Raw genomic sequence first — 19,775 nt, 5'->3', positions numbered from 1 at the left:
AAAGGGCGCCTTCTAACAAATTTCGAACGTTCTTCTTGTTCCATGATCCTGATACCACAATTGTTACTAGAAACTAGGAAAAACATGTGCTCAGCATGTGCTAGTCAAGAAATCTTAGCGTGCTTCGGTGAAGAGCGAGCCCGATGCAATAATTCTCCGGAAAAACTAAACAAATTGCGCATATAATTTTCTGTGATCCTGATACAAGAGAGAAAATTGCTTGTGAAGCACCGTGCTAGATATTGAAATAAAACACCGTTACGTCATTAAGAGCTTTATTTAATGTAAATAGCAGGATCCGTGAAGGTACTTCGAGTGGGCGATTCAAGACGAAGTCTAAACACAAATACGTTAAAAGCACGAGACCATTCAATACATTAACCTCACCTTATAAATCCGACGTCCTTCCGTTTTAACCCTCCTCGGCTCGTTTTATCACTTTTAGAGGATTTTTCCCTGTCGGTCTAGGAATTGAATTACAGATGTCTCCAAGCGGCTTCTACCTCCTCCCCGGTACGCCAAACTCGCGGATTTCGTCACCGATTGCAGCGAAATATGTTTTTGATGCGTCGCATTGTGGTTCTGATTTTGTGAATGACTTCCTCCTGAAAATAAGGGCGTGAGTGGATGGGGTGTCGCGGGTGACGCACCTGCATCAGATTAAAGCACATCGCGATTAGTGCCATGCCCAGCATGAGGTACATCGAGCAGAGAATCGAGCTAAGCTCGAACTTGGTGTCGGAGTAGATCGCCTTGCCGGGCACGAGGTCGCCGAATCCGATTGTGCTCAGCGAAATGAAGCAGAAATAGGAACCGTCGAGCGTCGTCCATTTGTCCTCGTACTTCGCGAAGAGGACCGTTCCGCCGAGTATGTAACTGCGTAACGTCTCAAAGTCATAGCCGACCCGTACAGGTTTGCTACTCACCCAACCATAATCACAAGGCAAATTGTTACGGGAACCGTCACCGTTTGCGAGTCGGAATTGTCGGTGCCGTTCTCGGATTGTTCCTCGCTCGATCCTGACGTCTCCTGGAACTGTCCCCGTCTAATGCTAACCTGCGGAACACGTTCACTTTCAGTAACTAGAACACCTACGTCGTTCGGTATTGGCGTTTCGTATGTCAACAAAAGCTTTTATCGGTTTAATGCGATTAAAATTCTAAGTAAATTGAGTTTCGGAGCTTAGTAATGAGCTTTAAAGTTTGTAATGTTCGTAAAATGGCAAAGTAAATCAATATCCAGCGATACAACGAAGTTGCTAATGAGATTATTGAATGTCTCGTATTTATTCAAAGATGAAGGTAAATACCTTGGCTTCTGTTCGTGATAAAGACAGACAGATTATTTTAAATGTACGACTAATGTACCGAAAGAGGCCCTCTCAAGCAGCATCAGCATAGGCTCGAACGCGGATTCCACCCCTGCGCCATGCGCACGATTATTATGTTCTCCTGATACAAACTTCTCCTTTGCCCTTTGTAACAGATTAGAGTTAATATTTCGATCAGGAGTACAGAAACGCACGGAAGAACAATATTTCTCGACAGACACTGTGTCAGGTTTCACTGTATTCGGATTACAGAAACACTAGGAGGTCTCAGCTTTTAATATTAACGTTACAGGCCTAGAATTCCACATTTTCACAAGGCCTCTAATTTCCAAAGTTTGATACCTTCTCACTTATTTCGTTCACCCGGTACAAAGTTTTCGTTTAAAATTCGTTGTATCAGGACCGCAGGCGCAGAATCGAAAATAAATTGTATTGCCGGACATCATTCCATGTATTGTGCTACCTTAACAGGTGTAAACCTAAATCGCAGAACGTTCAAAATTGGTTTTCAACACCTTATCACGTATGGTGGCCTCCTGATACATACCCCTCTGTTGGAAACCGTTACAGTACCACCAAATGATAATTTCTAACACGTTTTCTCACGCAAGATCTTCTTGTACATCGTTTGAAAATTATTGCATCAGGATCACAGAAACTGGAACACCTTCAAAATTTGTTGACACGCATCGCAGGATCACAGCAAGCGACGTACGCTCAAATTTGCTTCACGAGCTTCCTCACTGAGCATGTTTTTCACGGGCTTCTTTTGAAAATTGTGGTATTCATTCAGAAACACTTTCGAGAATTCCTGACACACTCTTTTTCCCATATTTTTGTGCACATCTCTTAAAAATTATGCTATCAGGAACACAAAAAATGAACATTTTCAAGACCTACGCTTCCGTTCTACGTCTTCTACGTTCCAAACTTTCTGCAAACACCTCCTCACGTATGATTTTCCAGCAATTATTGTATCAGGATCCCAGACATCGAAAGCTTGTCAAAATTTAACGCAGTTATCGCACGTTTTTCTTGGTATAGGTATTCGTAAGTTGTATTAGGATCACAGAAATCGAAGTAGGTTCAAAATTTGTGTTACAATCACCCACTTACATCTAATCTCCTGCGTTTACCTTAGAAAATGACGTGCTAAGGTTACAGAAACTGAAGGCCCTTAAAAATTTGCACGACGTATAATGTTTCTGTATTTCTTTCAAAATTAATGTGTCAGGATCACAGAAACCGAAAGCTGCTTAAAACTTGTTGACAAGGACTTCCTCACGCATTTATCTTGGTCTTTCAAAATTGTTGTAACAGGATCAGGATCGCAGAAACTGTGGTTCAAAACTTGTTTTTTTGATCACCTTCTCACGTATTGTATCAGACACAAGTTTTCAAAAAAATTGTACTCTCAGGTATGCGCTGAAATGCGCCGTAAAAAGATATCTTTGCGCCATTATTGTTTTTTGGTTATCCTTAAATATATTTGGGGGGGGGGGCAAGTGAACGGAATCCCCCATAACGCATTTTGCTACCGGTATTTGTGCCACTTGATACATCTGGTTATGAGCTCAATTGCGCCACTTGAATTAAAGCTAGCGCCATTACGGTTAAGCCATAAAAAAATTTTAAAAAGGGGGGGGGCTAACTTAACGTTTTCAAAAGTTACGTTTTTTAACATGTTTTTTCTACTACATCGTACCTTTCATCATGCGCTAAAATGCGCCGTAAACATTATAGTGTTTCAGAAACACTATACAGGGTGTTTTTTTGGGAGCTTTAGTTAAACGATTCTGAGAAAGTAAAATAGTAGGTAGGTTTTTAAAAATTTGTATTTAGGAGTTACTCCGAAGGCCGAATCGATGTAAAATATTTTCAAAATGGACGCACTTCCGGAAATAACTTTTGAAAACGCTAAGTTAGACCCTCCACTTTTTAAAATTTTTTTATGACAATGGCGCTAGCTTTAATTCAAGTGGCGCAATTGAGCTCATAACCAGATGTATCAAGTGGCACAAATACCGGTAGCAAAATGCGTTATGGGGGATTCCGTTCACTTGGCCCCCCCCCCAAATATATTTAAGGATAACCAAAAAACAATAATGGCGCAAAGATATCTTTTTACGGCGCATTTCAGCGCATACCTGAGAGTACAATTTCGTATGAAAAGATGTTAAAAAAAAGTAACTTTTAAAAACGTTAAGTTGGCCCCCCACTTTTTGAAAATTTGTCACGGCTTAACCGTAATGGCGCTAGCTTTAATTCAAGTGGCGCAATTGAGCGCATAACCAAATGTGTCAGGTGACCTAGTTACAAGGGACAAAATACGTACTGGGGGGGCTACGTTCACTTGGCCCCCCCCCCAAATGTTTTTTCGGATTTCTAAAAAACGATAATGGCGCAAGAGTTATTATCGGTGGCGCATGAGCGCATTCATTTCAAAATAATACGACTATGAAATCTCTCAGTGGGGGGGCCAAGTTAACGGACCCGATTTTCTCGCACGTTTTGCATAGTTTCTGTTATATTAGGATCTCAGAAAACGAAAGATGTTTTAACCTTGTTTTACAAATACATTGTCACGTGAATCTTGTGAAAATTGTAGTAGTAGGGTCAGAGAAACTCAAAGCCGTCCTAGATATTTCTTGACGCGCTCTTTCTAGCACGTTTTTTCCTTTTCTCTTGGATGTTATTGTGTTGGGATCCCAGAAACTCGAGGGCGGTGTAAAATCTAACTTCTTGAAAATTGTTATGTCAACATTACTGGAGGACTTTCAGAAATTTGTTGACACCCACTTTCTCGCACGTTTCCTTTGTTTTCTTCAAAATTGTTCTATTAGGATCGCAGAAACTGAAGATCGCAGACAATTTGATTTAAAAAGTCATTCTCGCGTATGATTTACCTGTGTTTCCTGTTGTGTCAGAATCACAGAAACTGAAAGCGCTTCAGGATCGCAGAATGTTCAACATTTTAGCACATGTGTTACCAAATCTACAGAATTCAAAATGTATCTTAAACACCCCTTTCTGATGTTCAATGCAAATTTTTGTACCAGGACCACAGAAACTAAAGGACGATCAAGTTGTTTTAGAAGGGTTTTTTCGATTTTGTTTATGGTGCATTTCTTAAAAGTTTTATCCGGTTTACAGAAACGGTAAGATGTTTAAAATTGTTCTGTTTTTTTCTTTTGAATATTATTGTATTAGTATCACAGAAACCGGAAGACGTTTAAAATGTATTGATAACTGCTTTCTCACGTATGTCTTTCTTTTGAAAACTGTAATATAAGGATCACAGACATTTCAGGACGTTCGAGAACTGTTAACAATGATTTCGCACTTGTGTTCCCTGGTTCCCTGGTCCCCTGATATTTGGTTCACAGAGCTCGAGAACGCTCAAGATTCTTTTAAGAACACATTTTTTGCATTAGTCTCTGGTATTTTTGTATCAGGAGCATAGAACACAAGAATTATGGTTTCCCAGCATCTAAAAATTCTACCAGGATCTCAGAAAGTTGCAACATCCCGTTCTCGTATTATGTACTAGTGAAACAAATGTCTCACTTGATTATCTTTGCATCAGGATTGCATAAAACACCAGAAAGTTTAAAATTGAGCCTTAAATGCAAAGTATTAATCCCAGTCCTTGTGGCACTCCTCCATTTTGTAGCGACGTTATCAGGGCGAAAGAAAATAAAGGGCGATCGCAAGTTGTTTTACAAGTACTTCCTCAACGTCTGCTTTTCTGTATTTCTTCTGAAAATTGTTCTATCAGGATCACAGAAAATGAGCAACGTTTAAGCTCCTCTTCACTTGTTCTGGGGTCTATCAATACATTTTGAACCTCTACTCTCACTGATTCGAGATGTCAAATTTAATGCGCGGGAAGTAAAAAAGGAAGTCTTCGCGCCTTTGTAGTCATGATAGGGCAACCCTTAAAAATACTATGTGATTCTGGTGCCAAGCGTTTTCAGGGCAAAATTGAGATCACTATACTATTATGCGTGAGATCGTGCTTTAAACCTAGAGCATAATACAATAAGAGGTGCAGTCCTGGTACAATAATCTCGAAAAGAGAAATTTGAATCAGGAGAACATCTTTCATGAGAAGCGACAATCAAACTTCCAATTCTGAGTTGCTGATTCAACAATTTACACAAAATTTTATATCAGGAGGATAGAAAACAGGAGACTAGGAAAATTTTTTTTTTGCGTCGTACAAATGCTGTCAGAATCCCAGTATCCGTTTCTGTTGCCCCAATAGGTACACAAATTTTTCTTTTGTTTTGAATAAGCCGCAGTGTAACTTGATGAGGTGCCTGTGAATCACTTTTGCACCTTCTTTCTTCTCTGCAGTCCTGATACACTAATCTCGAAAAGAGAAATTTGAATCAGGAGAACATCTTTCATAAGAAGCGACAATCAACTTTCCAATTCTCAGCCGCGGATTCAACAATTTAAACAAAAGTTTATATCAGGAGAACAGAAAACAGGAGACTAGAAAAGGTTATTTTTGCGTCGTACAAGTTTTCTCAGAATCTCAGTGTCCGATTATGTGGCCCTAATGCAAATTTTTTTTTTCTTTTGGAAGAAACTGCAGTGCTATTTGATGGTTATGGCCCAGAACGTGTCCTTGTGGTATTTTGTAGTGGTCCACATTTAGGAATTACGAACAGACAATAGGGAGATACTACAGGACAGAATTAAATAAATTTTCCTTCAGACAAGTTCATTAAAAGCGGCAAGTTTGTAGATTTATGAATGGTGCGTAAGGGATAAGTTACAATCCCCTGGACGGCTTTAGCATAGACTTGTCGAATAAATATTAAGTACGGAAGTGAGGGGATAATAAATCGTACCAAACATCAAAGCTGACAGATTGGTTTATAACATAAATGCACAGGAGTCGGAAGGGGGATGAATGTTAAATGAACGTTTTTCATGCCGCGCTCGCACTTAAAATATTTCATAGAGAAACCTTTTATATTTGATAACCAAAGCAAATAAGGGCCATAATGGTATTTTCTCCGTATAATATTTCACACTCTTGATATAAAAATATAAATCTATTTGTACGGAAAGGGGATGATATATCATACACAGTCACAACGTATGATATTAGCTGACAGATTTTTTATTGAACATTAGAAGGGTTGCGGAAACCGGGGGAAGGGCTAATACAACGGTTGCAAAGTTTATTCATTTCTCAGGTGATTGATTAACTTAAGAGGATAACCGTGCTCGGAAAAAATGGGGAAAACCGCCACTTGTGTTGTAGGTATCGATCAGCTCTTGAAACTTTATAATAGGCCCATCGTGCCGACGCCTTACCAAGCGTTTCCCTTTGACACTCAAAGCCTACTTATACTCAATAACAACCTGATGATTATAATCTCGAACCCCCCGAAAATTAATAGCCCACTCCTGAGCTTGTCGATTGATTTTCAATTATACGAATTCGTCGCGACGGGGAGAAGATGATAATTTACCTCGGGACTTTCGGATCCGTTCCTGTTGCCGTAGTAGTCGACGCTCAGCTCCTCGGCCCTGCGGCGGCGACGTTCGGCGCGCTTCTTCGCCACCCCGGGGCAGCACCTGCAGAGGCATATCTTCGCGTAGAGCCACTTGAACGATCTCGCCATTATGTCGCCGATGTTCGAGAGGTAGAGCAGGAATAGGGGCATGCCTATTATTGCGTAGATTATCGTTATAACTTTTCCTAGTTTGGTCTGCGGCACCACGTTTCCGTAACCTGGAATAAAGACTAAGATGTAGTTAACAGTGTATGTGACTTTCTTTTGAGCCAGCTTTTATAAACTTTGCATGCCAGTTTATGCTACCAGAATGTGGAGGGGCCACTCACTTCTTTTTCGTCGATTCAACCTGAACTTTTCGATCTATCAAAAACTCGCTGACCAAGTGGTAGGACTCGGGAGTGATTGGCCACGAAAACGCGTACTCATATCTGCTGAAATGGCCTGCTATCACAAAACCAAAGTTTAAGACCAAATTCCGGTCTTAATTCACAGTTGATTTTTAAGGGTAAACTAGTAACTAAGCAAAGCTGCAATAAGTTTCGTCTGTGGCCCAGAGTGTTTTTGATTGGTTAATGTTAATGTTAAAAATTATTGGTAGGACGGTCTAGTTCGAGTAGAACCCAACGTTTTTGACATATTCAGTGTATTTTGAGCGCGTCTGGGCAGTGTACGCCTGTTTAAAAGAACAGTCAGGTGGTAATTGAGTTGAAGAATCCACCACCCAAGAGCCATATTCACAATTACTATTACAAGGACTCCAGTTCATTTCCTATCTGTAGTTCACGAATTAGCTGTTATAAACGTATTGTACAATTTATTTGGCAAACAGGAGAAATGTCTGTTTGAAAAGTAGGTATCCCTTCTCTGACTACCAGGAGAACATAATCCATGAACAGGTATAGAAATGCATATATATTTTGAGCGAGGATATGTTCCTGGTAGAAAAAATTACCTTTCGGTTTAAACTATTGTATCAGGAGAGCATAATGAGAGAGATATTGTTTCTGCTACTATTTCACGGAGTATTTGGTAGAAGCCTTTCCCTGGCTACTAGGAGAACACAAATTGTTCACAATAAAAATATTCCAACCCTTTATTTTCATCTAAACGTTTGTATCTGGAGCATATAATGTGCAGAAACAATTTCTGTTTTCTTATGTATGGACTATCTGTACGTAGGCCTTTCTTTCTGCCCAAGAAAAATGTTCTAGCACCTTGGTTTCGACTAAACTTTGTATTAAGAGACCATAACGCACAAGAGGGAATATCCGCTCTTAACTTAACAAGGAGATACAAGATTTAATTTTCATAAGGATACAAAAAGGTAGACACAAGGGGGGGGGGGGCAAATAAATATATGACGATTCGCAAATACACAAATATAGAAAACTATGCATGAGGACAGACCGAGATTTCATAAAATACAAGAAAAATCATTTCATAACCATACCAAAATTTCTTCAAAATCTCTTCAAAATTTTTTCAAAATTTTTTTTAAATCTCTCAAAATATCTGCAGATTATTTTCAGAACTTCTTCAAAATGTGTTCAGAATCTCTTAAAATTCTCTTCAGAATCTCTTCAGAATCTCATCTGAATCTCTTCAGAATCTTCAGAATCTTTTCCGAATCTCTTCAGAATCCTTTCAGAATCTCTTCAGAATCTCTTCCGAATCTCTTCAGAATCTTTTCAGAATTTCTTCATAATCTCTTCAGAATCTCTTCGGAATCTCCTCAGAATCTCTTAAGAAATTCTTCAGATTCTCTTCAAGATCTCTTCAGAATCTCTTCAGAATCTTTTCAGAATTTCTTCAGAAACTCTTCAAAATCTCTTCAGAATGTATTCGGAATCTCTTCGGAATCTCTTCAGAACCGAAAAGTAAATAATACACGTAATGCAAGAAGATTCACAAATGGTACAGGCAAGAAAACTGAGACAATAAAACTGCAAAAAGATCTCTTCAAAATCTCTTCCAAATATGTTAAAAATATGTTCAAAATCTTTTCAAAATCTCTTCAAAATGTCCAGAATCTCTTCAAAATCTTCAAAATCTTTTCAAAATATCTCCAGAATCCGTTCAGAAACTTTACAGAAACTCTACAGGATCTCTTCAAAATTTTCTTCAAAATCTCTTCAAATTTTCTTCAATATCTCGTCATAATCTTTTCAGAATGTCTTCAAATCTCTTAAGAATTTTTCAAAATATCTTCAAAATATGTTCAAAATTATTCAAAATTCCTCTTCAAATTCTTTTCAAAATCTCTTGAAAATCTCTTCCAAATATTTTCAAAAAATCTTCAAAATATCTTCAAAATCTTTTCAAAATCTCTTCAAAATGTCCACAAACTTCAGAATTTTTTCACAATCTCTTCAAAATCTTCCAAATCCCTTCAAAATTTCTTCAGAATCTTTTCAGAATTTCTTCAGAATCCCTTCAGAAGCTCTACAGGAACTCTTCAGAATCTCTTCAAAATCTCTTCAAAGTATCTTCAAAATATCTTCAGATTATTTTCAGAACTTCTTCAAAATGTCTTCAGAATTTCTTCAAAATCTTTTCCGAATCTCTTCGGAATCTCTACAAAATCTCTTCAAAAGTATCTTCAAAATCTCTCCCAAATCTCTTCAAAAGATCTTCAGAATATCTTCAGAATCTCTTCGGAATCTCTTTGGAACCCCTTCGAAATCTCTCCGGAATCTCTTCAGAATCTTTTCCGAATCTCTTGAGAATCTCTTCAGAATCTCTTCAGAATCTTTTCAGAATCTCTTCAGAATCTTTTCAGAATCTCTTCAGAATCTTTTCAGAATCTCTTCAGAATCTCTTCAAAATGTCTTTGAATCTCTTCAAAATCTTCAGAATCTTTTCAAAATCTTTTCAGAATCTTTTCCGAATCTCTTCAGAATCTCTTCAGAATGTCTTCAGAATCTTCAGAATCTTTTCAAAATCTTTTCCGAATCTCTTCAGAATCTCTTCTGAATCTTTTAAATTTACATCACTTTTCTTGTCTTATGTCTACCTGAAAAGGGATTTGAGTCGGCTCTTTTTTAGAGACTTACTTCATCGAATACGTGACCTACGTCGTTATCCACCCAAAAATTACTACCTACATTTTGATAAATACGCAAAATTTAGACGACCTTGCATTTTTACATGGAACCACCATTTTGAGTTTCGAATTGGAGGGCATCATGTGCCGTTTGTACCGACAACTCGTGTCAACTCAAAATTTTGTTTCTGCTCCTTATCGAATTATTGCTTCCATGGAATGTTAGTTACGGGGTTTCAGTATTCGAGTTACCCGACCTGGTAAATGTTCGGTTCATTTTCGCACTTTATATGCCACGCCATCATTAGCCCGTTCTTGTTTTTTGTTGTATTTTTATCTGATTGCAGATTATTGGCAAAAAGCGCCCTTCTGAGCTCGGAGAGGTTGCCACCTGTTAGTTCAAAGGTAATATTTTAAGACCGAACTGGGCCACTAAAATTCCCACTAAAGAATATATTGACAGACGGAGATACACAGGGATAAAAAAGGATGATCAAGAAAGATCCACTAAGATGCAAATGAAGGTATTGGGCGTGTAGCACATTTAATTGAAATTAGGTTTTCTAAACATTTGCGTTCACAGTTTCTAGAACCGCGACGTAAAAGCGGAAAAAGAAACTCAAATTACACACAAACGTTGCGGCCTTTGTTGACGACTCTTTTAGCGCGCACGTGGAAATTCCTATTTGACACGTTCTCGCATTGCCCTTTGAAGCGAATTATAAGAAACTAAATCGCTCATTTCATAGTTCGCCGACTTCGAGAAAATAACGAGGTAGGTATTTATCGGGGAAGTAAAGTAGGAATGTGACTCTATTTGTCGCGGCTGCTAATTGTAACTTTATGCCTACGTCAAGGTGTTTGTGAAGCGACTTTTTAATAAAAAGGGACGTATTGCACTAATTCAACAAACCTCTGTTACGGTACGTTCCATTACGTTGCTCTACGTTGCGTCTTACGATATGGCACGTATCGTCACGGCGCGTTACGTTATGTAATGCTACGTAAAAGTAACATTACGACGTAAAATAGCGCCGTAAGGCGCAACGTAGCGTTACGTATACATAAGGCTTCTTTGGTTGCCGGTAGATCACCCTGTAGATGCGCTAGTCTCAAAACGAACGCGGTGCCTGCAATCCTTTTTACGTTCGCGCAAAAACTTAATCGCATTCCGACTGTAATTGCGTTACCTTTAAGTGCAGCGACGTTTCCCCTCCACCATTTCGGAATGAGAAAGGCGCCCGTCTCCCATTTCGCCTTATAATCAAGTTACGTTTAAACTCGCACATTAAATAGAGGACGATTTCCGTCTCTATTGTTATCATTTAGATTGCGCGCATCGTGGAAAAATGGCAACTCATGTGCGAGGGTGACTAATTGAGGTTTTAATAAATTTTAATTATAAAAAAGGCCAACACGAAAGTTTAATATTCGCCGGAACGCAAAGTAAAGTTCCGAAAGAGAAGACAATGTAAATGTTTTGCATAGTTAGGTGATTTATTTATATAAAATTATGTTCACACGGACCAACACTGTAAAGCCAAAATATAATTAAAAACCGCCCTTAATAGATTGATTTATTACATTGAGCGCGAATTTCACTATTTATTACTTCGGCATCGATGTTGAGACTGCAACAAACAAAAACTCTCGAATCTTTCATTCCTTATCGCCGGCGACTTGATGGCGCCACGATATCGCTCTACAAAATTCACTTGTGTAGCTTCTTGTACTTTAATCTTCTTAAACACATTAGACCTGTTAACCCGTTCTAATGCTGTTCTTCCTGCCCGTAATTGTTCCTCTCCGCCCTCTTTGTTTCTCTTGTACCTCATGTGCCTTTATGTATCTCCTTTTTATCTTTGGTTTTTCCTAGATCCGGCATCTCTTTGATCTTTTTGCTTTTGTATGTCTTTCCATATTTTCTTTTTCCCTTCTTCTATTCCTGCTTTCAGCTATGGTCCTCTTTCTCCTCTTGCCCATTTTTTCACTTATTTTCATACATTCCTTGTCCTTGGTGTATTTCATGTAATCTATACGCTTGTTTATCTTCCTGGATGTTCTTCTTAGCTTTGCTGTAATTGGGCGCAAGCCTGTCGAGGGCCCAGAACAAGAGATGGATAGTAAATAAAATAAATAAAATAAATAAAATAAATAAAATAAATAAAATAAATAAAATAAATAAAATAAATAAAATAAATAAAATAAATAAAATAAATAAAATAAATAAAATAAATAATATAATCAAAATAAATTAAAAAAATAAATCTTTCTCTGATGGCTCTTATAGTGTGCCTTGCTTCCTCTTGCAGTTTCTGGTTCTGGGATCTTAGATCCCTGGCCTCCTCGCGTTTCTTTGTTTCTCTTATTCTCTTTGCCCCTGTATTAATTTTGTCGTGTCATTGGACCTTCTTGAATCTGTTGTATTCACTTGATCTCATTGCTCCTGGTATTCCTCCTGTTCTCTTTGTATCTCTTGTTACCCTTCTCGTTGTTCATAATGTATTTTCCTCATTTTCCGTTGGCTTTTATTATTCCTCTTGATCTTATTCTTACCTCTTTCTTCATGTATTTTATTGTATCTTCCTCATGTTCTCGTATTTACGGATCAGCGATTGTTTTTATGAGCTCCTTGATTCTTTTAATCATGTTTTTAGATCATGTTTGCTTTTATCTCCTAAGTTTGGGGATTATTCCTGTTCTCCTTGCACCTTAAGCTTCTTTTGTTGCGTTTCTTGATCCTCTTCTGTTTTGTGAATCCCCTCCACCTTCGTGCTATTCCTGTTGTACTTCTTACCCCACTCACTATTTTCCTGAATGTGTTTGTTTCTTTTGATCTTTTTCCGATTGTATTTTAGAGTATTATTCTAGATAAGGGTCTTCTTTTTCTGTTAATATGGTGCTCCAATTTTAATTATTTGTATAATTATTGTTATCGGTATAGGTATTTAAATAATCTCAATCAGAAAGCGTAAAATACAAAGTGATTGGTAGCGCTGGTGTAAAATTTGTATGTATCTCGAAAAAACGTTTCTGGACTCAAAACCTACTGTAGTTGACAGGGTGACCAACGGGATAGTTACAGTATTTACCTACGGAAAATCCCTGAAAGTACCTGTTGATTTCAAAAACCTTCAGCAAGTCTAAAATTTCGTTCGCTGAGCTTAATCCGGGGAGCGCAGAATCTGTTGGAAGAGAAGACCAACCTTTAAACAACTTGCTGGTTATTCCGCCTTCTGTTACGTAATCTGTAACGTTATTTTGTTACCGATTGATATTCCTGATTTCTGTAGTAGATTTCTCACTACTTTAGTTCTTTTGGCTGTTATAGATTTCATGTTACAATAGTTTTTTGTTTAGCCACCCGAGGTCGTGCAGAGTTCTCTTTAATTCTTTTCTGCGACGCACTTGTTTGTACAAAACGATATTCAATGATTACTTATAACGTACACGCCATAGTAGTTAATCGACATTGTTGTATGCCTTTTGGGATTTAGTATGGTTGTATAAGTTTAGTGAGGTTTCTTACTTGTTTTTTCGCTTTTAACACTTCGCTGACGCTGTTGCGGATATATTTTACAAGTTTTAAGGCCGTCTTGGGTATGTAACAAAAATTACGCATTACTTTTGACCTTTAACAATGGTTTTTAGGTTTCTTACTTCTGGCTTACTATCTTCTTCATTATTACCTACCAGGTTGTTCCTTTCTACGTCAATATTCCTGAGTGGAAACCGCAGAATTTTGGATTTTCTAATATTGCGCAAAGAAAATTCATTGGAAAAATTCCATCGCCATCGTACGTCATAGATGAGTTTCTACCTCACCGGCAGATTCCAGTGAAATTATTTCACGAGATACCAACATCACTTGTGAAATTACTTACATGTTCTTGCTGCGCTTCCCGAAACCTACTGTATATAATGGGGTGACCAACGGGATATTTTCAGTATTTACTTACGAAAAACGCGAAAGAAGCATATTTATTAACGAGCGTCCCAGCTCGTTGACGATTTTGGAGTTTCTGCCCGTCCGTCCGTCCGTGTACATCGTAACTAGCGAACGGTTTCGTATTTTCCAATTCTGTTTTCAGTAATGGTTATGGGACAAACTGATTACATTCTGATCCATTGGTCTGCATTGTCTATAATTCTTTGAAATGGTTATTCAAAAACATGATGAATTAGTGATTCGAAATCGATAACCGAAGAGAAATGTTTCCTATCTTTGAATATAGAGAATGCGATCCTTAAAAAACAGTCCCCACTTTTGGAATTAAGACAGTCAACATTAAAAGAGTAAGCAAAGGAAAAGTAAAAGTGCAAAAGGCGATTAGTTCCCCGTTAAACGGTGCATTTCAACCCTAGCGTCATTGTCAAAATTCAAGAAAAGGGAGTCAGAGCATCTGGACTGTAAGCTAAGCTTTCCACTAGAACTGTCCGTCTAATTAAAGTAACAAAAACCCTGACGTACAACACAACAGAAGGGCACCATAAATAACAAACGCTTAATGTATCACACGAAGAGACTGACGCAAATGGCACAGCACCACAAATGCAATCTCCACGCTAGTAAAATTTAAGTAGTTATTTAACTCCATATGTAAATAAAACGTAAAAAAAGGTAACTTTGTTGACAGGAAAAAAACTGCTAGTGGCATAAAGCTTAATCTACTTCTGTACGTTACATTGTAGAGCATTAGCATCCGCATTCGAGAAAATTTAATTTAGTTGTAATTTCTTTTTATTACACACCCTCTGTTTGTCTTTCCGTTTCATAATGCTCTTTTGTATAGCGAACAATGTTAGGGTAACCGCCTTTGTAAAAGAAATTTATTTATAGCGCGCGAGAGACATCGAATGGGGTTCGTTTACTGAGATATTTTTGTTATTAATTGACTAATGGCTGCCAGTGGGCGAAATGCTCTTTTTTTTATAGCGACGTGTATATTACGAGAAAAGAGTCTAATTACTCGAATAATTAGCTCAATTGCAAATTAGAACTGCACGAGGAACAATAACCACAACCATTTAAAGTGATTATGCTTGCAAGCGCTGCGCATTCTCTTTGCTCTTATTCTCTCTTTCATCTGGAACACGCTTGTAACGTCTAGAATAAAATAAAATTCTCGTCAATTGAAAAGGAGCAGTTTATTTTTAGCAAACTGCTAGTTCAATATAATTCTGAGTGTTCATATGTAAATTGTCTGTTCTCCAGGATATTAAAACAAGCATTCTTGGCTATGGACGGCAATTAAATGCACATGTTCGGCTAAAAAGACAGTCGAATCCTACCAGAAACTTAGGATGTCCTACGGGATATTTGCAGAATTTGTTTACCAACCTATACAATATAGGAGATTGATGATCTGATGTTTGGACCATGACTAAAAAGAAAGACAGCCTTGTTTTACGTTTGGGCCTTAAGTGGGCAACTCGACTACTGCCGATTGTGAAGCTTTCGAAGTACACTTTGCTCTTTAGTGGTTACTAGCAAATAATTTATGCAGATACAGATCAGCAAAAAAGGAAGGAACTGGTCGAAAATACTTTTTATCGTGATTCTGCACACGAGACCTACTGCAAGTGACGGGGTGGCCAACGGGATATTTTTAGTATTTACCTACGAAAGAAAATTGAAAAAGTTGTTTAAATGATGGGATGACCAACGGGATGTTTTTTGCATTTACTTACAAAAAAGACATTCATTTACGTCAAGACAAAGAATATGTTTGAAGGGAAAAGGAACCCGAATATCCTGCCTTCTGTTACCAGTGAATAAAAATCCCTGTTTTAACTACACATTTTCATGTACTGCGGTTTAAAACAAATCCCCCAAATTGGTTCAGTCAATGCATCGGCGGGAGTAGCTTTCCTTATCGACGTGACCTCGTTATTGAGCATTTGTGAACCTCACGATGCACTTAATCCTCTTGCCAACAAACGTAACCTAAAGAAAGCAGACGAACGGATTTACCGCGGCGAGAGATATCCCTTTTCCGAAAGAGAACCGAGCGGATTAAATCGACCTCTTCCGAAAATTGACGTCCTTATCGCGCACGTAAATTATAATCCATAAACCGAACGGCGGCGTATAATAAAAATAATAGAATCGCACGATGAACGTGTCGGGTATATCAGGAGAGATGTGACACTGATAATGGTCTGACGTTAGTGAATTTTCCAACGGGAACGCCTGTCAATTTTCCCGAACCCTACTAACGTATATACTAGAACTCGTGTTATCCGGCAAACAAAGAGGCTGATAAACGAGCCGCGTAGATGACATTCCATGTAAACCAAACGTATTTCGGTCTGTTACGATTACGCATTGTGTGGGCGAAAGACAATTTCATCCGGCATACACGAGTGCGGAGTTAAATTAAGCATTGTTTCTGACAGTCGTTAAACTCCAAGTTATAACTTGCCAACCTAATTTTCTAGAAAAAAAATCTAGCGCATCCCATCGTTCGTGCTTCGGACGTATTCCATTTCCGTCATTGGAAATTTGTGCGGAAGTTAACTAATCACGCAAATCCGCGTCACTGTGTTATTTGAATGTCGACAAACTCGTACGGCTCGGCTATGAGAAGAAAGCAAGCTGACTTTCCTCATTTCTCAGCCGTATGAGTTTGACATAACCCGTCCAAATCTCTAATGTAACACGAGATACAATTTGCGCTCCGACGAAACAGCAGGCGATGAAATAGTTCTCGCCCCCAAATTGCAAACCTCGGCTTAATCCAGCGAATCTCGGCCATCGATTCGTTTGATACGCGCCACAGCAAAAACCGGATTGAACCGAATTTAATTATGAATGTGATCCTGTAGCTCGATCGCGTCCATTAGTAGGTTCCAGCGCAAATGAGCACAATTTGCGGGCAACGTTCATTCGAATCGTAGGTGTAACGTGGCAACGAACAAAAGCCGGCCGACAAACGTAAGCGAAATAATTCACCGGTTTACATATTGTTACTGTGCACGATTTGGTGATCTGGCCCGAAAGACCTCATTAGTCGACATAGGCGTACAATTAAACCCCGTCTCAAATTCAGTGGCAAACGCCAAAAGCCCCCCAAAGCTCTAAGGTCGCGAAAACAATGAGATTTACAGCGACGGAATCTCAATTTCTGTCGAAAATAGTATGCGAAAGGCACTTACCTATTGTAGTAATCACAGTAAGGGAATAAAGGAAAGCTCCTGGAAAGCTCCACAGCGTATTAGTTCCTATCGTATCACATCCGTCAAAGCCGTGCTTCACGGCATCAATTATAGCAACCTGATACTCTTCAAGCTCCCTCATAACGCTCGTCCTCCACAGCCTCTCGTTCTCCGGAAAGATATTCGTAAAATTTGTTATGTTCCATATTGTGTCAGCCTTTATGTTGCGCTGTTGCGAAATTGTACGCCGAAGTATATCCTCCTGGTCGCCTTCAATGTGAATAAAAATAAACGCACCGGCGACCGTGTAGCCGACCTGAAAGTAAAAAATTTTAACACGAGAACAAGTTAAGGAAGAGACATACCACTAATCCAATGATCCCGATGTTGCTGAACATGAAAGCGAGAAAATTTCTGATGTAGTCTTTGCATTTTTCCGCCCAACGTTTTCTGTATTTACGCCGTCTTAAAGAAAAATGTCTGTCCATTTTATTGTACCAAACTTAACCATTTCTACTTTTAATTCCATCCCTCGGGATGCGATATGCTCACTTCCTTCGTTACGACCTGTCTCATCGTACCCCGTTATCTGTAATAAATGAGCTTGTATCACTATGGAGCGGCCCTAGCTGTTTTATCTTTACAACTCTGAACAATGCTTAATTCGACTCTCTGAATGTACAATATAGTGATGGTCACGTCTTAATTAGAGACAATTATGACTGTAATTATAAAAATCGCAATCAGATCCAGGTTTGCAAAGAAGCTTTTCTTTTATCGTATTTCTACAATCCAAACCTATGGATACATCAGTGCGACCTACAGGGAATTTGTAGTATTTACCGATAATAAGTTACGTTTGGAACGTGGAAAGATTGACCAATATAAGAAAAGCTAGGTAGCGGATATGGGTAAACTAAGCGAAGGGGATGTAGTTGATATTGTAACGGAAACGCTCCAGACATGACGTCGCCTTTGGCGCTCTGGAATTTTCTAGGCGCGCGATAGTGGAAATGTTTGCACGTATCTGGTAATTACGCGAATGTTCTGAACTTACATTGCTTGCGTGTATAAATGGTTGCGGACCGAACATCGCGGCAGTTTTACTACCGAACGAGATCGAGTACAGATGAAACATCGAGCGCGGAAATATAAATTGCGAAGTGTGTGATATAAATAGTCGATATAAATTGTACAGTTTTTATAGTGTTTAGTTTTGTTTAATAAATATTGATATAAATCGAACCCGAATTTATAAATAACGTTACAATATCTTGGCCGCAATGAAGGCTTGTATTTATTGTATTTAAAGGATAAGAAGAAGATACGGTAAAAAAGATGCACCTCCCTCGCGAATAAGGTGGTGAGATGCGAGATAGATTATTTGCATCCTCCTCTTCAGATAGAGGGAACAGGCTGGCGAGAAGAAAAGAAGATGCCTCACATTGAAAACGTGGGCTAGCAGAGGAAGAAACAGACCAAGAATAATATATTACTGAAATGTAAGGTAGATGATACGCATCCAATTTGGAGCGTGAGGGAGGACTATGCTGAGAAGAACGGAAGGAAGATGTACTGGATACGTGTCAATTTGGCATCAAAAAAATTAACCACGTAGTAAAAAAGGAAAATGATAGACAAAGGATCTTCTTTTTGAAGAAGCAAAACAGAGAATGAGGTTATGACAAGGGGTGAGTAGGACCATGCTAATTCTTTGCTTGCTAATTGTGCTTTTATATACCCCAAGCAATTTGGAAATAAATCCGACTCTTTCGTAACATACTAACAAATGGACATCGGAAGATATGAAGTTATTTGGACGACCACTGGGGTGCTTACCGTACTTGTTAATTAAAAACCTGAATCTCGTTTTCCTTTTTTATGTGCCCATTTCGTGCCACTTGAAACATAAGCAAGCTGTCTCTAATGTGTAATAATGCCCTGTTAGGCTGTTTAGTGACGCCCCATTTCACGGATCATGTACCTAATGGTTCAATTTTTGTTAAAATCATCACACAGAGAGTTGATTACGTATTCCGCTTAGGTAAAATGCACTGTCGTTCATCTTTAAATGCACGCCGATAAAATTGGGTTACAGAAATTCTTGATCAAACTTCCTATTTCGCCGTCTTCTTTTCCTTAAAATAACAGAAGACGTGTGCGCGCAATATCTTGAAAGCGAGGGATGCCTTCATAGAAGGTTTCCGACGTAAACGTCTCGACGACAATTAGATTTCTTTTCACTTTACGTTTATTAGGTTCAATTCTCGCGTCTTATGTCAAAAGTTAAAAGACACAGAGAGAAAATGCTCTCTTAATTAAACGCGCTCGGCTGTAGAGGGCGGAGGGTGTGGGGGAGAGCGCGCGGGTGGGCGTAATCTAGTTATTGAATTGCACTAACGACACCTGCTTTTAACCGATAAGGGAGGAATCGCGAAAGCTCAATTAAAATGCATAATTTAGCCTGAAAGCTTTATATCGTGTCGGCTTAATGTGGATTTAGTGCTCTTTTTTTTGTGGAGGCGGTGGAGAAATTTTATCACCGCCGGCATCCGAAAACAGGTGGCTCAATCCGTAACCTACACCTGTTTATTTGCATTTTTCTCATCTGGAGCTTTTCGTCCGTGAAAAATGCGCCCTCTGCTAATAAATCAACAATAAATTTCCAATCGTAATTTCGGCTTCTCATTTTAGCCGCCGTGA

General features: G+C 38.7%; 1 protein-coding gene across 2 annotated transcripts; it reads right to left on the bottom strand.

The window, feature by feature from the left end:
- Positions 1-261: 261 nt before the first annotated feature.
- LOC116161673 (potassium channel subfamily K member 1) lies at positions 262-17,661 on the bottom strand (the record flags this gene model as incomplete). Of its 2 annotated transcripts, none has more annotated exon segments than XM_031475107.1 (7): positions 262-336; positions 388-605; positions 651-876; positions 927-1,057; positions 6,824-7,086; positions 17,073-17,388; positions 17,438-17,661. In XM_031475107.1, coding segments are annotated over 6 exon segments (1,128 nt in total). In that variant the 3' UTR covers positions 262-336; positions 388-536.
- Positions 17,662-19,775: the final 2,114 nt, after the last annotated feature.

This window comes from Photinus pyralis, unplaced genomic scaffold (genome assembly GCF_008802855.1).
Source record: "Photinus pyralis isolate 1611_PpyrPB1 unplaced genomic scaffold, Ppyr1.3 Ppyr1.4_LG10, whole genome shotgun sequence".
Lineage (NCBI taxonomy): Eukaryota > Metazoa > Arthropoda > Insecta > Coleoptera > Lampyridae > Photinus > Photinus pyralis.
This window is presented reverse-complemented; position numbering and strand designations above follow the sequence as displayed.